This window comes from Alosa pseudoharengus, unplaced genomic scaffold, assembly GCF_046254945.1.
Source record: "Alosa pseudoharengus isolate Yale_2024_CS ecotype anadromous, Long Island Sound unplaced genomic scaffold, YU_APseudo_1.1 YU_APseudo_1.1_scf_17, whole genome shotgun sequence".
NCBI classification, from domain to species: Eukaryota; Metazoa; Chordata; class Actinopteri; order Clupeiformes; family Clupeidae; genus Alosa; species Alosa pseudoharengus.
The window spans coordinates 15,688,285-15,713,287 of NW_027468640.1; the positions used below are offsets into that span (position 1 = coordinate 15,688,285).

Consider the following 25,003-nt stretch of genomic DNA (forward strand, 5'->3'; position numbering starts at 1 on the left):
ACAGTATGCTGGGGAAGCAACGTAAAAAAAAGGGCACCAAGCTTCTCGTCAGAGGAACTTGAAATTGTGCTGGACGAGGTGAGCTTGCACAAGGTGACACTGTTTTCCAGCTTTCGGAATAACTTGTGCAACAGCAACCAAAAGAGATATGGAGCGACTACACGGCTCCGAGGCCGGCGCCGTTTTTGATTCAATACAAGGACACGTTGGATCGCTGCCATAGGCCTAGTTGGTCGCTTACTGGACACCACCATGCTTACCCATTTATAGATCTTAGCCATTTAGAGGCAAATTCTTTGCCAGCTTTTAATTATCAAAAGTGATTGCCAATTTGAACGCTTTAATGACATTACGAAATAGCCTAGGCTTACCACCATATTAGTTCTAATACCAAATAAAGTAAAATTCATAAATAGGCCTGCAACATCATCAACATACTGTACCATAGTTTGACTTGTACTGCGCTGCGCTGATTAAAGACTGCTGCACAGTGGCGGCGACTATAGCGCCTTGAGAGCTCAAACAACGCTAAGAGAGAGCTACGAATGGTCCAGACCAACCTTACGAAAGTGTGACTTACAGAAGATATACTTAGCGTACGAACGTGTCGGGAATCATGCCATAACGTTAAGAGAGAGGTTAAGGAATAGGTTAAGAACTACTTAGCGATAAGAACGTTTTGGGGAACCGGCCCCAGCTTAATGTGGCTAGGGCCTTATTTTGCTTTCATGAGCCTTGCACTATTGCTTATTAGATTTAACATTAAGTTACTACAGTGCCTGTACAAAGCCCAAATGATTTTGTTTATTATTTGTTGTTAACATTAGTCTCCCTTCAGTGCCCGGCCATACACATGCTAAGTTTAAAGTTGATTGGACAAATGGTTGTCAACATATGTGAAGAATACACCCACACTAGACAGAGAATTCTTGGAAATACAAAATACATTTAAAAAGCTGAAATACAAAACTAATGATCATACAGCTTCAATAGCGTGTATAAAATTAGAATATATTGTACTTAAATTGTCCCTTACGAAAAAAGCTAGCTCAGAACATAATGGATTTTTGTTGTTTTTGTCCCTAATGAAAGTACCTAAAGGCATCTAACAATATACAGTTTGAAAAAATATTTATTTTGTAAACAACCCAATGATGCAGTCATAAAAGCAACAATAATGCTTATTTTATTGCAATGCTTTTAACAATGGCAACACAGGCATTAATGAACAGTATAATGATCTTCTAATGAGAAATATGGCAGATACATGGAATAGCTAGTTTGACCTCTGTTCACACAACCATACACAGTCAGGGTATTTCAGCTCACCACATCCTGTCAGCATTAGCTGTGCCACATGACCTATTTCGTGAAAAGGAGATACAGTAGGCCACATAGGCACTAACCACAGAGCACAAAGCACAGGCTGAGATATGTGAACTAGTTCAAGCAGTGTAGGGGAAATAGTTTAAGCAGGCCTCCGAATGCAAACATGATTTGAAATGTGGTATGGAGTTATTTTATTGAAAACGTTTTTTTTTTTTTTTTTTTTTTTTAAACAGCAACAGAATGTGAAGAAACAAAACTTTTGATGTAATGTCAGAAGAAAAATGCCTATCCAGTGTGTTGTCAACAGATATCAACTGTATGTTGCATACTCTAAGCTGCGCTGACTAAGCCACTAGGCCATCCACCTATTAAGTTGGCTACTGAATTAACACTGGTCCAGATTTAGGTTTCCTGATTAAATGGAAGTTGGAGTTGGTTAATTGTTAGTAGTGTGACTAAAACTTATCATGATGTATGTAATACGTTTAAGGCTATAAGGCTGTCAAGACATGAGTGGGTGACAAATTTGGAGCAAGTTCAGGAAATAACCTCAGGCTGGACTCGAACCTGAGTCCCTGTGGGCACCAGGCGAATATACTAGCAATGCAGGCAAATACCAAGCAAACCAATGCTACCACTGCTATGCATCTTCCCTTCTCTTTGCATTGCATTCATTTAGATTTCCATACAGCAGCATACCACAGCAAGTACAGCAGTAGAAGTATTGCACGGCACACACAGTATAATATACAGTAGCAATGCTTTTCATGCATAATTTGTAGGGCCCTTCTTTCAGCTCCAAATAAAGATTTAACATAGAAAACAATTTGCATTCACATTTAATCACTGGCTAAATGCCTTTAATCAAAGTGAGGTATAACGCAAGAGAATAAAGGGAAGGAAATCAAAACAATGCACATTAATATGAACTCTTTAGTGACATGAATCGCATGTCATGGAATAAAGTGTTTTATTGGTTCACTGCAAGATCTTGAAGAAGTCAGTCACCCCTCCATGCAGGTCCCGCTCCACCTCAGCATCCTTGCAGAATGGTGGGGGGGGGGGGGGACTGAACCGATTAGGGTCGTCGATTCCCAGAAAGTTGTTGTAGAAGCTGTCGGTGAGAGGAACGAGGCAGACGTCAGTCATATTAAATCTTATTCAACCCTTAAATGCATTTATGTAAAAAGGAAAGCAATTCACATATCTTTGATGTGAAAACCAATTTACAAGTTACAAATATGATTTTTTTATTTGTGAATATTAAAACACGAATGCAAGTCAAGAAATATTTGTGGATCCCCCTCTGCGCATATACAAATATTATTGAGAAAAAATTTAGCTCCATACACACACACACACACACAATATTGCATTATATCACAATCTTATATAATTTGTCTCTATTCCAACGCTTACTGCAAGGCCGTTGTCTTTGTGCCTGGATGAAATTTGGGGCCAAGCACATCACTGTTAGCCTAGAAATCTAGACGCGCCCCTAGCGGCAGCGAATTACATTTGCTGCCAGGGCTAGTCTAACAACTCTCCGTTGGCTTGTGAGCTCCAGAAATCGAAACTTAATCAGGCAAATGAAATTGTGTATAGAGTCGTTAGGTGGGCTTAACATAATGATTGATGGCAGAGTTGCAACGGTTTGGCTTGAATTCCCTGCTACTTGAAAACAAATAAGATAGATGTTGCTGCTGGCGAACAGTGTGACACGAGGTAAGCTTTTATTAAGTTGGCAAACGTTTGAACTAGCCAACTAGCTCCGCTGGTGGGAAACGCATGGGACTCATAGCGCTGCCGCTGTCCTATTGCGTGCAGAGGGAATTTGAAAGACAACTGATTATCCCGCCCCTCGGACTGAGCACTGCAAACGGTGAGTGTCCAGACCCTACATTTTAATGTGGGTCTGGCTCGTCAGGCTACATCACTGTGGTAATCCAAAAGAGTGCCAGCATGTTTCTAACCCTTAAGCTGGCATTGAACAAATTGTGTATGGCTTAGATCTACCCCTTCTCTCTTTCCCAAAGCTGTAGAATCACTTCCCTATTCCCTTTCTCTGAACTCAAAGTGCGTCACAGACTTTACTATCCAGATTTTCGCTTTGTCTCATTGTCTACGACATCCTCTGTACTACTTGGCTTGTGATAGCCTGCTCTTCTACTGTAAAAGAGAGGATTTGTAAGACTGCTTCATTTTTTTTTCTCATACTTAAATCAATGTGGGGAATTGCTGGCAATGAGTGTTGGGATTAAAAAACTGCCATTACTTTCATTGCAACAAAAAATGCTGCCTTACTGTGTGTGTGTGTTATTTTCTTTATTTGTTTGTTTGCATGGATATTTCAGTCTGCTCTGCATTAATTTTCTCTCCAAAATGAAATATTACATTTAAAACGTCAAAGCTTTTCCCTCACTTAAAAACAACACAGCGAGCATTTCTGTTCATTTGGAGAACAAAACGAAACAAAACAAAAACACTCATGTTTATGTGATCAAATTCACATGTGGCCACAAAATATACTACACATTAGCTTTTACATGTTTTCACTGACGTCATTTGAGATTGTTGTCTTCTGAGGCAATTTACAAAGCAATAAAAGTAGAGAGACACTAAAATGACAACAAACATCGCAGACGGGATGACATGAATAGTAAGTCACGTGATACATCAGGGAATTTACTGGCCAGCACCAATTACAACGCCCTGGTTAAAGAATAGAGTATATGACCTGTCATAACTGGACCAGAGGGTTTGGAGGTCCACTGTACCACACAATATTTCATTGGCTTACAGTAATATGGGAGGCAGCTGCTTGATATTCGAAAGCCTGGACTCTGGAGTGGACCAGGATCTAGATCTGGACTTATGGGTCACATGGTGAGCTATTTATTATGCTATCACTCTCATGTGATTGAGGAAGTGTGGACTGACCTGCAATGGTAAACAAATGTGCACATATAAAAGTGTTTGCTAAGTAGGCCACCCATAACCATAAGTACCTAGTAGCCATTGGGATCCTCTGTCTTCTCGGTAGCCATCATTTGATTGTGGGTTATTTGTCTGTAGATTTTGTTGGGAGTGTTATTAAAAGCAATGTCATACAGAGGAAGCCTTTTGAAAATTGGTCTGGCCACCTGTGGTCAGGGATGGATTACTGCACGGGCCTACCGGGCCCAGGGGCCCAAGGGGTCAGCCCAAGCCTTTGCATGGAATCATTGCCTCAATATAAAAAAATCAGGATGCATAGGCTATGAATCTGATTGAATTTAGTATTGGCCATCCCCAAAATGCACCAGAATACAGGAAATCACATCAAACAAATAAAAAAAATTCTGGGGGAGGACCCCCAAACCCCCCCTCCCACATATACAACAATAAGTGGGGAGCCCTTAATACATCTGGGCCCAGGGGCCCGAAAGTTCTATTCTATCACTTGAATGAAGAGCATTTGGTAAAGCATTCCAGCAATGAGTAATCACCTAAGACGAGAGCCTTCACTGACTGTTTAGTGTTGATGGAAGGCCGACATAGCAGACAGAGGACCACAGTGGGTGAGAGGGAATGTAACCAGTAGTGAAATAAACTTAAGTTGCTATCTTTTTGGAAGTATTGCAAACACGTCTTTATTCAGTTGTTTATTCAGTTTCCAAAAAACTGAACTCCTTCTGTCCACCCTATACCGGATAAGCGGCTGTGATTGGTTCCTGGGATTTTGGTGATTTTGGAAATCTATTGCAATGAGTTTCCAGACAGATCAAAATGCACTCTGAGATTTATACTTTCAAGAAAACAAACCACCATATATGTTTTAAGAGAAGTTGAGCTATGGGAACGTTTATCAAGACAGGCAGCCCAGAGCTGAATACGGAACTAACAAAAGTCTGGCCTGTTACATGGCCCTCTGGGCAAGCCAGTCTAAACCACTCAGCTTCTTCCTCTTGTGTCCCCAGCTTCCCTCTTGAGGTGGTGGTGCTTTCCTCAAACTGACTGACAATAGCACTCTGTTTGTTGATTGTTTGTTTGTTTGTTTTTCTGGGGAGGTTGCATAATTTTTACTATAATACACTGTAATAAGATTATTCCATTCACTCATGGTTATATCGAGTGAGGTCTCAGAATGAATATTTGGGATTTTTGGAAACTATTGGGCGCCTAGCCTATCACACAATCAACACTGCCTACAGACACAGGCAACACTTCCTGTCATAAGACACAGGCAACACTTCCTATCATAAGACACAAGCAACACATAGACTTTCATAGCAGAGGTGATCAGATATCAGACCACTGCTACACCCCATTCAAAAACTGCTACAAACCCATCCCCCGCCCTGCTTTTGGAAAGGCAGACCTTTGCTCCATACTGTTGCTGCCTTGTTACCGGCAGAAACTAAAGCAGGCAAAACCAAGTTCGAGGCACATGCACAAATGGGACAGTGAGGCTGAGGAAGTCTTACGTCTTACGGGACTGTGTTGAAAAAAACTGACTAGCAGAATGTTTGAAGATGCAGCGGATGGCAACATGAATTAATTCACAGACTCTGTCACAGGCTTCATTAGCAAGTGCATTGATGATGTCATCCCAAAGGTCACTGTCTGGACATATCCAAATCAGAAACCCTGGGCCAATGGGGAGGTATGTGCTAAATTGAAAGCACGTGCCACTGCCGTCGGCTGACTCTTAGGCCTACACCTCAGATCCATTCCAACACACACTGCCCTCACCCACATCAGTGGTGCCGAGGTGGAAAGGGTCAGCAGCTTTAGGTTCCACGGGGTGAATATCACTGAAGACCTATCCTGGACTTTACAAGCTGAGACAGCATGCAGGAAGGCCCGCTAGTGGCTCTACTTCGTAGGGAGACTAAGGAAGTTTGGAATGAACTCCAACATCATCTCCAACTTTTACAGGAATGCCATCGAGACTGCAGACGGGCTGCATTACTGTCTGGTAGCTGCTCTGCTCTTCTGCTCGTCTATTTATGAGTATTTATGAGAGAGTTTCATATATTTTTATACTTATATTTTAACTTATATTTTAACTTATAACCTGCCACATAGTAGAATACACATGCTGATATGACTTGTGTGTCTCCTGTCACACATTTCATTGTAAAGTTGACCTCTGTAACAACTATATGTGACAAGGTGATTTCAATTGGTTGCCGAAGTAATTAGGTGATGTCACGTAAGTTAATGGCCAATCTTGTAGCATACTACACTTTCGTCTTGTTCCCTGTATCCCCATCTACCTTCGGCCATGGTAAGCAAAGTGTGTTTGGTGCGTGAGTTTTGTGCGGGTTTAATGGCATCTAATATCTAATAATATATCATTTAAAGCCTTCCAGCTCCCCTGGTTCTCTTGCGAGTCCCTGGGTGTTTGTTTCTACTGCCTTGGGCAGGTAATTAGTCCTGACAATTTTCAGACATCCCAACCTACAAAAAGTCATTTCAGGGAGGTATCACAACTAGCCATCACATGAATTGACACTTGTTAAACTCACCTCAACATGTCTTTTACAATCATTTAACCCGCCATGGGTAATGCTAAAGTCACTATTACAAACAGTGCTGCGTGCAAGACCAGGCCTACTGTATCATTATTATGACCGCCGCGCAGCGAAGCAGCGGTCATATAGGTTTAGTCAGAATTTTTTTTTTTTTCGCATGTCCAAATTCCGTCAAGGATTCCCGGGACACTGTAAGACCGGGATACACGAAACTTGGTGGGCATGTAACCCCACATGGATAGCATGGACCCATCTTTTTTCGTTTTGATCTGTAGCCCCCCTGCTGTACTGGACCCCCCGAAAGGAGGGTAGGGCAGACACAGTTTTCTGTGAATATCTCGAGAACCGTAGGGTTTAGGAGGACCATTTGTTTTTTGTATGTTGATCTCAAAGGGCCATGTCAAACCATTCCATAACCACTCATTTCATGTATAGCGCCACCTAGTTAAACACAAAAAAGTAAAAATGAGGTGTTGTAATCGCAGGTATCTGTGACCTAACATAGTCAAAACTGCACGAAATTGGAAGTGTAGGATCATTATGACACCCTCTGAATGCACGCCAAGTTTCGTGGAATTCCGTTCATGGGGGGCCACACAATAAATGAATTTATGTTACTATACACCAACTGGCCTGTTGGTGGCCGGAGACAGTTTTCTGTGAATATCTCAAGAACCGTAGGGCCTAGGAGGTCCACCTTTTTTTGTATGTTGGTCTTAAGGGGGCATGTCAACCTATCCCAATACCACTTATTTCATGTATAGCGCCACCTAATTAAAAATTAAAAAGCAAAACAGGTGTTTTCATCACAATATCTCTGGCTGACATGGTCAAAACTGCACGAAATTGAAAGTGTAGGATCATTATGACACCCTCCGAATGCATGCCAAGTTTCGTGGACTTTCGTTCATGGGGGGCCTTACAGTAAAATAATTTATGTGTACATTTAGTGACCGTACACCTACAAGGATTCCCGGGACACTGAAAGACCGGGGTACACGAAACTTGGTGGGCATGTAACCTCACATGGATAGCATGGAACCATCGTTTTTCTTTTTGATCTGTAGCCCCCCCGCTGGACTGGACCCCCCGAAAGGAGGGTTGGGCAGACACAGTTTTCTGTGAATATCTTGAGAACCGTAGGGCCTAGGATGACCAATTTTTCGCATATGTTTGCCTCCAGGGGTCATGTAAACCCATTCCATATGCACACATGTGCGTAAACAGATACACACGCACACACATACATTCACAGTAATCCTATGTATGACACATACTCACACAGTAGACATATGCATGCACACATGCATGCACATGCACACACACAGGCACATAAACAGGCAAACACATAAGCACATGCACATGCACGCACACACATCCACCCACCCACCCCCACACACATAAACATAAACATGTACACGCACACATGCACACAATTCAAGAATTTCTCAGAATTATGAACAGGAAAGATGGGGGTGGGGTTATATAAAATGTATTTTACATGTGAAATCTATGAACTAATCATGTTTTGGTACTTGTTGTCTAGCAGATACCAGTGAGAATTGAGTGTGCATAATGCAATTCAGTGAGACAGTTAGAATCATATATGCCTTTCAGCGTGACTTATTTTTGTGGAAAACATGTGCTGGACTGGGAGGCGGTCATATTTTGTACCGCTCTGCGGTACATCTAGTTTTTTACTCTTATGAGACAAGACTAGCCTACATTTTGAAACGGGTCTTACATTTTCTTTTTTTTGAGGCACTGACTCATGACGTTCCTGTTCCTATACACTGAACTGAGGATAGTTGTGCGTCCTTATTAGTTCTTGTGCTGGGGCAACTGGTATAGCTAGCTTAATAGGGGTAAATTTTAGACAGAAATCAGTAGAGCAATTCATTTGTGGACTCGACGCTGTATGGTGGTGGGGTTAGTCAGTAGGGGTACCCCCTTCACGCGTTAGTGTGTTAATTCTAATCGCACCTGAATCACATATAGCACCTTGTTTGCAGTATCAGATTTGCTGTGAGAGAGCACCGGGTGATAACTACACTTTTGGGAGCCCATAAAGTGAGTATACCCCTCCCATCAGCGTAGTCATCCACCTTAACATTTTAATTAACAACTCCAATCAATAAGTATGTATTGTTGCTTGTACCATCTATTGTAGAAAATAAATTATATTTTATAAACTGTAGTATCTTAATGGTTGCTTGCTTTTCAGCTTCAGTCTTCACTACATTTAAATAAAATATATTTATTTAAATTGCAGACCACGTCTCTGTCTTATCTTTAAGAACTGTGGGGTAACTCTGTTATTTAGTGTGACTGGGTGTAAACTGATTTGGGGTATTGCGCTCCGGTCACATATACATATGACAAATAATAAAACTTGAACTTCAACACTGCCTATCAGACACAAGCAACACTTTCTTTTTTTTATATACTTCTGTTTATTAATTTTTCAAGTTAACAAACAAACAGTGTGGTCTGAGTGCATGCCGTCACAAATGTCTGCACACATGTACATATCTATACACACATACATGTTATAAAGCATACTGAAAATGCACATTTACACCCATCCAACAAAATCATAAAGACACACAAAACAGTAAACAGTAAACAACATTAATATCAATAGGGAGCCGCTACATATCATAATCAATTTAAGAAAATAAATAAAAAAAGTATAACCTAATAAAGGTAGCAAATGTTAAGAGGAATGCCTGGACTCTATGTAATCTATGAAGGGTTGCCAAGTCTTATAAAAATTTCCAATCGAACCTCTAAGAGTATATTTCAGTTTTTCCAGTCTGAGATGTTGCATAATATCATTTATCAATGCAGTATGAGTGGGAGGCCGTGTCTGTTTCCAGTTCAACAGAATTGATCTGTGTGCTAAGAGAACTATAAACCTTATTGCCGTGAAGGCAGGTCCTTTTAAAGGACTGTCCTCACTCAGTACCCCAAATAGAGCTAACACTGGATCAGGTTCCAGTCTGTGGCCAAAAACATCAGACAAGGTTTTAAATATGGAATTCCAAAAATCAGATAACTCTGGACACAACCAGAACATGTGACCCAACGAGGCAGGAAATGCCCCACAACGGTCACATAGAGGATCAATGTTAGGATACATTTTAGCAAGCTTGACCTTAGAAAGATGCAAGCGATGCAACACCTTGAACTGTATGAGCCCATGTCTGGTGCAAATGGATGCTGAATGCACTCCCTCCTGTGCCCCCACCCACTGTTCCTCTGTCAAGTCAATGCCCAAATCTTCCTCCCATGCAGATTTCAAAAAGTCAAGGGATACATCTAATTGGCTAGACATATGGTTATACATATATGATATCACCCCTCTAGATGAGGGATCAACTGAAAACAAAGAATCCATCTGTGTAGGGGCAGGAGCATTAGGAAAAAAAGTTGTATTAGATCTTATATAGTCACGAATTTGTAAAAAACGAAAGAAATGAGTCTGAGGCAATTTAAGCTTACTACGCAGTGATCAGGGTTGGGTAGTAACGGATTACATGTAATCTGGATTACGTAATCAGATTACAAAAATCAAGTAACTATAATCAGCCCAGATTACAATAAAAAAATTGTGTAATCAGATTACTGTTACATTGTTGGGGATTACCTGATTACATTTTATCATGCAAATAATGCAACTTTTTTACGATAGCCTAGCTATCGCAAAACCATAATTTGACAAGCAGTTCATTCGGATGTTCACTTTTTAGACTTTTTTAAGATATAGTTAAGAACAAAATTATTCATACCCCTGGCAAATATTGATTTTCTTTTGACCAATATGTTTGTTCTTAATTAAAATGACCCTTGCACATGCGAAAAGGTTGCAAGACAATGTGGTAAAGCATGGAATAAAAAAAAAGTCTTTTTATCTTTTTTAAAATTTTTATTAAACATTTTTCATACCCTTTTTAAACAATCACTGGAAACATCTGTATTTACCACCACAGCTCTCAAAATGGTTCATATAATACCCACTAAGCCTCTTCATGTCTCCACAATGATTGTAGACTGCACCTTTTTAGCAGCAATCTGGGTTTTGAGGCAGGAGCGATTATTTGCCATCACTTTGGCCTTGTGCTCACTTTTTTGACGGATTGAGGTCCGCTCTAAAATGTTGATTTTGCTCTCTGTTAACCATCATTGTGTGGTTTAATGTTCAAATGCTACCTTTTGGGGCAGCCATGGCCTACTGGTTAGGGCTTCGGCCTTTGGGCTTGCCGGTTCGACTTCACTAATTCACGGATTGGGATAAATGCAGAGACCAAATGTCCCTCACGGGATCAAAAGATATACTTACTTACTAACTTACATACTATTGGGGCAGGTCTCTCGGCCCACTGCCTGATCTTTTCCTCCTAATCTTAATGTAGCCTCTTGTTTTAGTGTTAGCGTTTACTTTGAGAAAGTTACCAGGTCCCCCTGGTTGAAAAACATCCCAAAATAATAATTTTCTCACCCCAACAATTGAAATGGACATGGTGTCATTTGGGTTTAATGCTTCCCTTTTTTATGCCAATCTCAGGCCATGTCCCTGGGTCAAAAAAATCCAGCGAAAGCTAAATTCTTTGTCCAGGTGTGCCCTTATAAAGGTTAAGCTGAGTTGTGCATGTTTGGAGAAGAGCGGAGAAAAATAGTATGAGAATTCTTTCATCAATTCTGTTGTGGTGTCTTTTACTTAATGGGCATATTTATTGAAATAATCTAAAAGTAATCCTAAAGTAATCAGATTACGTTACATGTCTTTGGTAATCCAACTGATTACGTTACTGATTACAAAAATTGCCATGTAATTTGTAGTCAGTAATGGATAACATTTCAAAGTAATCTGACCCAACCCTGGCAGTGATTCAAAAGAGGGGAAAATGGCATCAATATAAAGATCTTTCATTTTTGTAACACCATTCTGAGCCCATAGTTGAAAAGAACTGTCTAACATAGAGGGATGAAAATGGTGATTTGCAAACAGAGGGGCTAGGAGAGATTTTGCTTGCCATCCAAAGTGTTGTCTTATTTTAGTCCTAATTTTCAATGATTCCTTCACAACAGGATTGGATTTGGCATATTCATATGCTATTGGAAGGGAAGAGAATAACAATGCACTCAAGGAGGTGGGACGACATGAGGCCTGTTCAATCTGTAACCAGGCAGGTTGCTCATCTGAGCCAGGGGACTGACCCCAGAAAGAGAGAGCACGTATGTTACAAGCCCAGTAGTAGTGCTGGAAGTTGACAAGCAACACTTTCTATCATCGGACACAAGGTTCCACTGTCTGCATTTAGATCTCACCACCAGAGGTGACCACAGAGAATATGCAAGTGTTCTGGTTTTTTCACATCCCTGTAGTAGGTTAGCATGTTTCTGTATGTCTGTATGGTATAGAAATGGCTTGCCCTTCATATGTATTTTTAGAGTTGTTTCATAGTTTCCAAATACCAACCTACCTATCTACCAACCTACCTACCTTCCTACCTTCCTTCCTTCCTACCTACCTACCTTCCTTCCTACCTTCCTACCAACCTACCTACCTTCCTACCTGCCTTTCTACCTTCCATCCTACCTACCTACCTTCCTTCCTACCTACCTACCTACCTACCAAACTACCTACCTTCCTACCTTCCTTCCTACCTACCTACCTTCCTTCCTACCAACCTACCTACCTTCCTACCTACCTACCTTCCTACCTACCTTCCTTCCTTCCTTAAGAGTATAGGCACCGGATATCACTGGGCACCGGACATCACTGGGCACCGGACATCCCTTCAGCAAGAAAGGAGGTATGCTCAAGTCCACCAAAACTATCTCCATTTTCATGGATTTAGTTTTTGACTGTGCTTTTAAATGTGTAATAAAGTGTGCAAGAGCAGAGCCATGTTGATTTTATGATGAGATTTATTAAGATTTCTTAAAAACTATTCAAGCAAAGAGGATGCATCTAAAAAGCATCAGTGCACACTACAGTTGGAAAATCCTGTTTTTTTTTTTTTTGAAGGCCTGTTGTGTGTTGAAGGCATCGGATATGTGGTATATCTTTTATGACTTCAGGAGAGGTGTCTGTGTTTTTCAGAGAATGGAACATAACACAGTAGATGGCCTACTAAAGCAAGACAGTCTAGCTTTTAGCATAGATTTGTAATGTTTGCTTGAAAATAACTCCTGATCTCATATCCTGATGAGTTTTCATCTTAACTGTAGAATTGTATGAAGTGGCCTGTTGTCTTTAAAAAGAAACCTCAGAGCATGACAAAAAAAAAAAAAATCATGTCTCAGTTAGTACATCAGTTTCAATCAGACACAGTGAACAAGCACGTTGTGATGTCTCTCTGACTTCTCTCCTGTTCTTTATCCTCTCACTGAAAGACGCTGAAGAAGTCAGCCCTCTTTCCATCCCTGTTCACCTTCAGCTTGGCACTCTGGCAAAATGGCGGTGGCACGAACGCATCGGGATCCTTCACCCCAAGCACGTTGTCGAAGTAGCTGGACAAATTCAGTGGCACATACGTGTCAGTGTGAGGTGAGGTCAGTGGAGTTTTACACTTTTCAAAACAATGGTTTGTATACAAAATCTAGATAATTTTGCTTATCTCAAGTATAATTTCCACAAAACAAGAAAATGTAACTTTTATTTTACCAATAGAATAAGACAACCAGAATATTTCACTTCACTTTCACTTATAACAATTATACTTCCCATTGATAGAAGGTTATACCTTACTTGAATTTTGAAATGTAGGATTTTTTGCAGCGCAATGTCTAATGGTGGTGATAAAATCTTTCTGAGCATTCTATGTACAATTTTAGAGAATGGTAACAGTCTGACAGTGACCATGGATAATGGTGGTGATAAAATCTTTCTGAACTTTCTTCAATGTTAAAGAATGGTAACAGTCTGTGACTATAATGTTTTATTCCTCAGCTGCTCAAATCCGATGTGCCACTGTTGTCTCTAACAGATCCTTTTATGTATTGAACCTGTATCGAAGTTTATGGGTAGAGAAAAAAACACTGTTTTCACTGACCTATGACTCCTCATTCCATGGCCATTGGTCTTTGGTTGGAAGAAACCAGATACAGGCAGACAACCGAGTTCAGTGAAGGACATCATATAGGTGCCTGGAGACAAGAGAAATTGTGAAAGGAATTTGTGAAGGTAAAGCCGCTAACACTATTTTAGGGAGCACATGTTAGCCATTAATATACATAACTAATATGTATATGTTTTAGTGGTCAACAAGGCCTGTATTAAGCACCATTGCACATTTATTAGGTCTGTATTCAACAATTTCTTATTCTTAATCAATAGGTAATTTATTCTTGATATCCTTAATAAGCAGTGTTGGGCAAGTTACTTCAAAATCGTAATGTACTATGCATTACTTATTACTGTCATTTCAAAGTAATTTGTTACATTATAATATTACTGTCTCTGAATTGTAAGGCATTACACTACTATTGCATTACTTTTAAGTTACTTTCACCAAAATATCTAGAAATATGGATTTGCCATTCTAAATGCAGTTTATTACGCTCAATGCAGGTTGCTCTTCCAATGGAGGGAGATGTGGTATAGCATAATGACTGAGCTAGGCTTAAGGCAACAGTAGAATGCAATAGGCGCAGTGCTCATAATGCAATACAAGGAACAATCATAGTCAGAATTTTGTTAAAAACCGACAAAAGGTCAAAGTCTGGTAAATTGTGATAAAATACTGTAACTTTAAGGCCTAGGCCTACTCATTAAAATCAATAGAGAGCCTACTATATTGTAAATCAAAGCTTAAAGGAACCGTATGTAAGATTGTGGCCAAAACGGGTACTACAATCACTTTCAAATTACTGTAGAGTGGTGTATCCCCTTCCCCTCCCCTCTGACTGGCAGAGTTGGCAACTGGATGACGAAACACTACTGACTTTGTGATTAGTAGATAGGTGGAGGGTGGCGCATTAGGCCAAAACACAACATGACAACATCAACATCAGTTGAGGGCTGCAACTTCACTTTTTAAATGACAATATCCTGGCCAGACTACTGTTGTCAGTGATAAGTATTTGAAATGAACATGATTTCTTAATGTCTAGTGACATATCAGGGCAATTTTATGATTAATTGAAATACATTTTTTACATACGGTTCCTTTAATAAAGACATGTCAAGATGGTGGCCTGCTGGCCATTTCGGTGCCCTAAGTGAGTGGCTTTGAGTGAGTGACATTTAAATGATAACTCAAACACCTAAAGTAAAATAAAAGGCCTATTATTTACAGACCATTACTGTGTATTTTTAAACATTAATTTCTGAAGAAATGCTGTTTTACTTATAAATGGTGCACTGTCACTTTAAGAGCATTGATCTTTACGTTGTCATAATGCCCTTTTGCCAGCTCTTGTTTTAAAAGCCTTATTTGTTTGAGTTACATTGATAGCACAATATTAACAATAATATGCACAATGGTAAGTTGTTTTAAGCAACCTTCATTGCTTTGGAAATGGAAGTATGCAATGACATGTTGCTTCACATTTCGTTTTGCGAATACAAGTGAATTATGAGCCTGGTATCCACCTAGCTATCTGAATGGAATGCGTTTCAGTCGACTCAGCATATCATGTGCTTCATGTAGCCTAAATGCTTGGAAAACGAATGATTGAAGACCCACCAATTCTAGTACTATGTGGTGATTGAGAGAACCCAAAAGGTATCAAACTTGCATGTAACATCGTGTTAGTGCATTTTGACATTGTAAACGTTATTGATGAAGAGTGAAACGCAGTTTGCAGTAAAGCTACTATTCATTGGTTACATTTGGGTGCCCCCTCTGTCCTTTGGTGCCCAACGCAAAGTGCGTGCGCGTGGTGGGAGCGGTGGCACTGCCAGGCTACACAATCTTTTTCTGCATTTCTATCCCTTTATTCTCTTCAATTCAAGTTCACAGCACAAAGCTGACATGCACAACAGCATAGTTTGTGTTTTATCAAGAATCAAAAAGATTAGAGTGGCACTACATTAGATGTTTCATTAATTTACTTGTGCTATTTCGCGAGCTGAGAGATCTTTCGGTTTCGCACACAAAGTGCACTAACTATTATGTTCTTCATAGCCTTGTCTCTGACAAGCTGAAAATAATGAGCGTAGGCTTATGTCCATCCCGCAAATAGAGTCCGCCTGCGAGTCTGCTGCAGCCACAGTCATATTCAACCAGTATCAGGAGATAACGTTCTACTGTTTTGCGCGGATTTTTTCTCCTCTGTTGTTCTCGCGTGTTTGCAAATATGTATCAAAACAAAACAAGCGCTTCATTTTGGGTTAAACTGCATTGTAACGCGCGTTACTAAAGTTTGTACCGAGTAAATATTACCCAATTTTTTTTTGTAATGCCTTACATTACCGCGTTACCGCAAACAGCAACATATTACAGTAATTACATTACTTTTGTAACGCATTACTCCCAACACTGCTAACCACACAGCCATCTACAGTAGCCTAGGCTACTGTAAGACTGCACAATCTCATATTCACGCTGTTGGATATCTGAAGCCAGTTTGTCTACACAACCATCATAAAATAATCCAGGCTACTTGATGCATTTCGTTTGGAGCGGCATATGGTAGGCTATCAAAAGCATAACACTTTAGGTTTAGTTTGGGATTTAATTTACTTTTGGACTGTTTGATTATATCGCTAAATGTTGGGACTGACGGGCACTGAAATCTGGGGGGTATTTGATAGTTCATTATTAAGTTCCATGCAGTTGAAAAAGTGTCGGGACTTCCACCGCTGTTTATTGCGATACAAGGCAGACGTTCATTGAACAGGGGCTGTGTTGAAATGGAAACCTTTTTACATAGCCAAGTAGCCTAAATTGAGTTATTGTTTAATTATGCACGATTTTTTATTAAATTCATAGGCTTATGGTAAGCCTGTCATGTTTATTCATAACTCAACTAGCCTACTGATCAACTCGTTTTCACTAACTTATGAAATACAAATCTTACCCAACGTCTTTGTTCTAAGACATTTATTTCAAACATAATTTCAATACACAAATATAGCTTATTGGCTAGTAGCCTACTTCAGTTACCTTGGTGATAGGCCTGGCTAGCCTATAGCTCTTACGCGTTCAGTGTGGGGTCCTAAACAAGCTGAGAATTTTGCGGTGTTGAGTTCTTTGACGCTTGGGATAAGGAGAAGAATCGCAATGAATCCAGCAAAAAAACAAAGATGCATCACATCTTTTTTCCAGAAGGCAAACGTAGTAAGTTGACATACATTTCATACATCCCCAGTCAACGTGTAATGGAAAAGTAATTTCCCCATGTCGGATAGCATGCCATGTCTATTTTCTTAATGGCGTAGCCTATGATTCGCCTAAATCAAAGAGATAGTTTCACATTTGCCTGAAGTTATAAATGTAGCCTGGATATTATATGGTATTTGTTTCAATATGACAGATATTTTAAATCATGTTCAATTAATTCAGTGTTGTTCCTATGCAATGTTCCTCAGTGTTTTTGTTTTATCATAGGCCAACATTTCCTTGGCTAAATATAAAATGTCCTCGTGGGCTAATATTTTCAGGTAATTTCTGATGATGAGGCAGGTCCAAGTCAGGCTGAAAGAGACAGAGAGGATCAGCTGGAAGGAGATAGGAGAAAAAGACAGCGTGAGGAAGGAGAGACAGAAGGAGAGATAGGAGAGGAGGCTGAAACTGAGAACATAATAATTACACCAGCATATACCCAGCCAAATCAACCTGATCCTCATGTAATCATTAAACAAGTGCTTGGTGACAGAACATTATCATTCCAAAAATCTTGGTATGATAAGTACCCATGGCTGCATGTAAGTGAAGGTGCTGATGGTGTTCTGTGTTTTCAATGCTCCAAATACTTTAAAGCAGGGAAACCAACACAGGCAAAGAGTGCAGATGCAGCTTTTGTCAGTGCTGGTTTTAAGAACTGGAAAAAAGCACTAGAGCGGTTTAGCATGCATGAGAATTCAGAGGCCCACAAAGTTGCTGTCACAACAGCAGCATATGAAACAAGACCAATCAATATACAGCTAAGCAGTGCACACATTGAACAACAGAATGAAAACAGGGCTAACCTGTTAAAGGTTATTGGTGGTGTAATTATGGTTCTGAGACAGGGTGTGGCCTTGAGGGGGCATGATCATAAGAAAGGGACCTTCGATTCTGCTTTAAAATACAAAGCTGAGGACGACCCATCTTTTACCAGATGGTTGTCTGCCAAGAGGGAGACATACACCTCTTGGGACTGTCAGAATGAGTTTATCAGTTTGATGAGCTCATCAATTGTCCAGGCGATCAGAGATGAAATCCGTGCCATACCTGTATTGCAGTTTTCGGTTATTATGGATGGAACACAGGATGTGTCAGGCACTGAGCAAGAGTCCCTGTGCCTACGCTATGTTGATCATGATTTGGTAGTGCATGAGCAATTCATTGGCTTTTATGAAACCACATCAACAACAGGGGAAAGTCTTGCAAAGGTTATCTTTGATGTACTGTTGAGGCTGAATTTGCCCCTATCAGGCCTTAGAGGTCAGGCCTATGATGGGGCTGCCAATATGGCTGGCAGATACTCAGGTGCACAAGCAATCATTTTTCAGACACAGCCATTAGCACCATATGTACATTGTGGAGCCCATAGTGTGAACCTAGTAACACAACAAGCATGCTCAGCCTCACCTGTTGTGCGAAATTCACTTCAGTGTATTCATGAGCTTGGCACATATTTTGCACAGTCAGGTAAACTAAAGAATACTTTTAAAGCCATTGCTTCTGCTGAGGAAGGGCCATTCCAGGCAATTAGGCCTTTATGCCCCACCAGGTGGACTGTGCGGGCATCTTCCATTCGTGCTGTGCTGTCACAATATGAAATGGTGCTAAATGCACTGAATGAGATGGCTGCTAGTGACTGCAGCCGGGCCCAGGGCTTGCATGATAGATTGCAACATGGTAATGTTGTACTGGGCCTTATGATTGCCCTAGATGTCATAGGTGAACTAGAGATACTAAATGTATCTCTCCAGAAGAATACAGAGACAGTGGATGGCATGCTCTCTGCAGTCTCCCTCATTCATAACAGCATGAGGGCAAAAAGAGACCCTGAACACTTTCAAATGATCTTTCAGAAGGCAGTGGACAAGTGTGACAAACTGTCTTTAGAGCCTATTGTTTTACCACGCACTCATAGGCCTCCCAAAAGGTACTCTGGACAGGGCCCTGCTTACACTCCTGGATCTGCGTTGGATTTTTATAGGACAGAGTTCTATCGTGTCTTAGACACAGTAGATACACAAATGACGGAGAGATTTAAGCAACCAGGCATAGAAATGGTCAAACACTTAGAAAACACACTTGTGACTGGCATTACAGATGATACTGTTCTTAAATATCCAGAGCTGAATGCAGTGAATCTAAAAGTCCAGTTAGCTATGTTTAGGAGCAAGTACACTGTTAGGCGAACTGCAGATGCTGTACAAATCTTGAGAAACATGGTCCCTGAAGTTCGTGGCCTCTTCAATGAGGTGGAGACACTAGTTAGACTGTTGATGGTGGTGCCCATTTCTTCTGCTGAGGCAGAAAGGAGCTTTAGTGGGTTGCGGAGGCTCAAAACTTGGTTGAGATCCAGCATGGGTCAGAAAAGACTCAATGGTGTGGCTGTGTGTCATATCCACCAAGAGAGGCTTGACACACTGGACAGAAAAGAAATTGCCCAGCAATTTGTGCAGAGCAATGATAGAAGGAGGACAGTTTTTGGGTCCTTCAAAGAGTCAACTTGCCAAACCTGAACTATCTGTGTAGATGGGTGCCTTTTTTCTGATCATTTTTGACATACATTTTATTTAATGGTGCAGTTACTACAGTAACAGTATTTTATTTTACTTCTTATGTTAATCTTTTTTTTTTCAACTTTATAAATGCTTTGTTTAAATGCTGTTGGAACAAATAGTTGATTATAAAGGCAATTTTCTGTTGCAATTTCCTGTGTGTTCTGGACTGGTAACTTGTTAAGCCATCATGTTCTAACCATGCATCAATAAATGTTAACTGCAAACACATAGTGAAGAGTTGATTTGGTTTATACCAGACAATTTAAGTAGGCCTAACTATTTGATCATGTAGTAGTGTGAAATAAATATAAAAAAAGTAATTGCACATAGCAAGAAGCTGGTCTGAGGGCAAATCTGGCGCTCATCTCACAGTTTTGACCATTTTTATCAAAAAATATTTTGAAAACAATCAATATGGTATTGTGGTATTATCTTAATATTCTGGCAAGTTTATGGTTGAAAGTGGGCCAGAGGTGGCGATCCGATATCTGGAAATCTGATCTCACTATGGGTTTGTGTTCACAATTTGGTCCCCCTCACTTTCAAAATATCTCCTGCGCCCCTGCTGGTATATAGTATAGATAAAAATTAATAAATAAAAACAAACAACAAAAACATTTTTTTTTTGCACAGTGATGTCATCCAGGTTACTCACCTGAGTTGTCAGGCATTTGTCCCGTCCACACATTGACCACCAAACCCTGTTCGGGATAGGCGAGTGTTCCCAGAACTACCTGACTCATGAACGAGGCATCTAAGGGGACCTCCAAGGGTGTGAACTTAGACTGCAGGGCCACCTTCTCACAAGTTTGGTTGTGGCGGTGGATCATGTACATGACACCCTTTCAATGAGAAGTAAGTTTACCTCAGATGATTTTTGGAGGACTGAAAGCTTGCATTGTTTGTGGCTCTTCATAGTTATTGTGACTACACTGTGTGTGTGTGTGTATGGAATGTTTTTTGTGCCTAAATTAAATAAATAAATGAAATATGAAATCAATAAATGAAATATGAAATAAATAATTAAAAGTTGAAATAAATAAATGAAATATGAAATAAATAAATAAAAGATTAACTTCATAGTTAAATAAATAAAAGATTAAATGTAAAAACCATATATACATTGACATTGACATTGACATTTACATTCCATATGCACGGTCTTGCAATGTGCCATGAAATAAATAAATAGTTCTACGTCAGTCACGCATCAAGGCCGCTGATTGGTTGCTGCCTGAAAAAAAAAATCAAACTTTGTGAGCATGACTGGCTGATCAGAATAAAGTCATTGATAGAAGCTAAAAGCTAGTGCTACTGCTAACAGCCATAACCTAGGCATTTTCATTCAGAAAGATTGTGTGTTCTATGTTGCTAACTCTTGGCTGTGAGTTATCAGGACGTAAAAGCATAGCATCTAGTGCTGTCAAAAATCCTTGTCGGCTGCTGAGTTATACCCTCATATTGAGAACTAAAAAGTCTCTGGAAAGTTGTGGACACTGCTTGGGCAATGTCACTGACACTCACATAATAAGAGTTCAAGGCATGGGCATCTCAAGCTTTATTGTTTATGTATCATATAACAAATGAGGTGAATTCAGCTCAAGTGAAGTTAACTGGGACGTCTGGGCACCCTACTATAAATAGAAGCAATAGCAAAGTCGTTTGCCATAGATAGAAGTTCGCTTTCTGTAGATGTCGATAACTAGCTAACACTTGTGCTAACTGTTAGCGCTAGCTCTAGATGTGCACATAGCATGTCTTATCAACCCTCAGACACAGCAAACAGACCCATCAAATGACAGAACGCTTTCACACCTGATATCTTCCCAAAAGTATAAATTTAGAATGAAATCCTTGTTGTTGTATGTTTCGTGAGTTATGATACAAGTCTGAGCTATGTCCTTAGTCCAGTGTGGTTCACAGGTAGCAAACCAGTACAGTCTGACTCAGAGCTGGATCACTTCCTGTTATTTCAGGCAGCAATCAGTGGTTAGGTCCCGCCTTGATGGGTGACTGACGTATTTATTTATTTCATGGCACATTGACCTCTCCAGAATAAGTCCCGCCTCCGTAACTTCCGTATCCATCCAACTTCCGGGCGTGGATTGTCTATGAGAAATAACATGGCGTTTCGAAATATCATATCGATAAAACATCTGTAGGTAGCGAAGTTGAAAAAGCTGGTGGGCAGATTGGCCTACACACTTCTGCCATATAGTTTCCACTGGATTTTTTGATTGTCGGTGCCGTTTAAGTAGTATACTATAGACTATACTACTTAAACGGCACCGAAAATCAAAAAATCCAGTGGAAACTAGATGGCAGAAGTGTGTAGGCCAATCTGCCCAGCAGCTTTTTCTACTTTGTCACCTACAGAGTTTGACAGGTACGATCTTTCAAAACGCCATGTTATTTCCCATAGACAATCCACGCCCGGAAGTTGGATGGATACGGAAGCTAGGTGGCGGGATATATTCTGGAGAGGTCTATTGCATGACCGTGCATATGGAATGTAAATGTAAATGTATATATGGTTTTTACATTTAATCTTTTATTTATTTATTTATTTCACATTTTATTTATTTATTTATTTAACTTTTTATGTATTTATTTAATATTTTATTTATTTATTTCATATTTCATTTATTTATTTAATTTTGTCACAAAAAACAGTCCATATGTGTGTGTGTGTGTGTGTGTGTGTGTGTGTGTGTGTGGCAATATTGCCTGTCTGTGTGTGAAGAGGGATCTATGGTCTTTTGGCCCCCCACCGTCGACTTCAAGGCAGCAGCATTAGGGTTAGTCAAGGGTTAGTGCTAGATTAGGGTTAAGGTTACGGTTAGGTGCCTTGAAGTTGATGGTGGCAGTGCTGCCTTGAAGTTGACAGAGGGGGCCCGACAATATATGTGTAAAAATATGTTTTTTGTTCTCCAAGTGGATTCCATTCATGTCCAGAGTTGGTGATTTAGAGAAAACGTGAATAGTACAACATTCAGATGCATTACACCTTGAATTGGTGCCCTTTTAACCAATGATGTGAGGGCTAAACAAATCATGAATATTACCTTAGCTTGTTGTGAGAAGCATTTTCTTTCAAAATGGTGGTTGTGGGGTAAGATGAGCCACCAGGGCTGGTGTAAGTTGAGCCAGCTAACTAGTATTGCATCTTTTTAAGTTTGCCTTGATTTTGTAACCTCATTCTATGGTTCCTTAGTGTTACTAAGAGCTAAAGAGACTAGGCAGAAAATTAATCAGACTTATTTAAGTCAATTAAATGGGTGAATTCAAAGGAAAACAGGCAACAAAAATAGGCCTAAATCTGTTTTGGCAAATTTTCAGTTGAATCTATTTGGCAAATTATCAGTTAAACATTTGATTAAAATTGTATGTGTGTGAGTTAAAATTGTATGTGGATTTATGTGTTTGTCTGTCTGTTTATACACTGGGCATGTGTCTGTTTGGTTGTTTCTTCATATTTGTCAGAGTTGGCTACTGGAGATATACAGTACTTGTTTACCTCCTTGTAGAGCATCAGGACCTCATAGGTGAAGTTCTTGTGATCGTAAGTCCCCATTTCTCCCAAGTGGATGCGCTGGTTAATGGCATCGTAAGCGTACTTCCCAACAGCATACACCTTTTCATCCTGGGTTGCCTGGACGTGGTGGGGGAAAAAAGACAAATTACTTCATCTATTGTTGTCCTTATTTTGTACATGTACTTGAAATAAAATATGTTCTTCTTTTTCAGCCTAAGTACTGTACACAAGTATTTCAGATGACTATTATTATTATTATTATCATTATTATTATTACAATTATTATTATTGCTATTATTATTATTATTATTATTATTATTATTTGTGAATTGATAGTATTATAAAAAGACTGCACTGCTTACCACAGTAATCCCTCCAGTAAAGAGATCTGGAGACTCTTAAGCATAACAGGAATAAAAGTATTTCTGTTAGATTTAAGCATTTTATGAACAATTATGAACAGATCATGATACGCATAGAGAGAGACACAGAGACACAGACAAGCATATTGACAGACTCAGCTTGGTCTGAGAGATACAGATTAATTCTCTCAGAAAGACACATGCAGTCACACCTGCACTACACTCACTCTGCTCTCTCTCGCACTCTCTCTCTCTCTCTATGTCTCTCTCACACACACACACACACACACATTCCAATACTTACTGCAGCGCTGTGGAGTTTGTGCCCAGCCGAGACTCGGGACCAGGCACATCGCCACGGAGATCAAAACAATTCCTTGCATCTTTGCAACCCAAAATTTGACTCTTAACAGTTTGAAGTCAGCCTGAATCTGTTTATCTCTTTGTCTCTCTCTCTCTCTCTCTCTCTCTCTCTCTCTCTCTCTCTCTCTCCTACTACACAGGGAACAGCTTTCCCTCCTTATTTATTAATTCCTTCAAAGTTCGATCCAGCCTCCCTGTCCAGGTTTTCTGTTTGTCCCATGGGTCATGTTGAAGCACTCTAGCCCACGTGCCTTTTGATTGTCCAGCTTTGTCATTGTTTGCTTTATGAAATGATGGGAAGGGTAACTAGATTTTTTAGGGTGTGTGTTGTGTGTGTGTGTGTGTGTTTGAAGAGAACACACCCCATCAGATTTGTTTACATTTCCCCTGTATTACAGCAACATTTATTACAGTGCATGAAAATGCACTGTTCTGTTATCCGAAGTCTTCTTATTCTTCTTCTTCTTATTATTATTCCCATCAAATTTCTGCGTCTAATTCAGCTTCAACCGTTTAACATAGAAATTTCGTTCAATCTTTGGGTAACACTTTATCGACATAAGAGTGACATGACACTGTCATGAACACATGACTCTGTCATGACACATGACCCCTAACCCTAACCCTAATCCTAATCTCTAACCCTAACCCTAACTCTAACCCTAACCTTAACCCTAACCCTAACTTGTTATGACAAAAAACGAATGTCACTTAATAACAGAGGCGTTATGTAATAAACGTTCATGACAGTGTCATGTCACTCTTGTCAATACTGTCAAGTAAAGTGTAACCAAACTTGGTAACGTAGGTCTTGAAAAGGACACTTGAGAAATGTATTTTTCACTTTTGTAAACTTTATACTTTTTGAGCTATGTGACCCTGCAAGGCGAAACCAGTCGCTTCGGTAAAATGTACAAAATTAAGTTATGGTGCTCACATGAACGGCCATAAACTAAGCTTTCCAACGATATGTATATCGAGGATATTGCAAAAAGTATCG

At 39.9% G+C, this 25,003-nt stretch overlaps 1 protein-coding gene across 1 annotated transcript; it reads right to left on the bottom strand.

Annotated features, from left to right (window-relative positions):
- Positions 1-12,764: 12,764 nt before the first annotated feature.
- Positions 12,765-24,126, bottom strand: LOC143127277 (ependymin-1-like). Its single transcript, XM_076288669.1, has 6 exons — positions 23,945-24,126; positions 23,641-23,675; positions 23,261-23,395; positions 20,399-20,585; positions 13,910-14,003; positions 12,765-13,367 (listed from the first exon to the last, which is right to left on the bottom strand). Exons 1-6 carry the CDS (start codon positions 24,021-24,023, stop codon positions 13,241-13,243), a joined length of 657 nt encoding a protein of 218 aa, XP_076144784.1. The 5' UTR covers positions 24,024-24,126; the 3' UTR covers positions 12,765-13,240.
- Between the last annotated feature and the right edge of the window lie 877 nt (positions 24,127-25,003).

Coding starts and splice junctions, on each gene's coding strand:
- LOC143127277 (XM_076288669.1), bottom strand. CDS start 24,023: ATGCAAGGAATTGTTTTGATCTCCGTGGCGATGTGCCTGGTCCCGAGT. Junction 23,396..23,640: donor TTACTGGAGGGATTACTGTG/GTAAGCAGTGCA, acceptor CACCACGTCCAG/GCAACCCAGGATGAAAAGGT. Junction 14,004..20,398: donor ACAAATGCCTGACAACTCAG/GTGAGTAACCTG, acceptor TCTTGTCTCCAG/GCACCTATATGATGTCCTTC.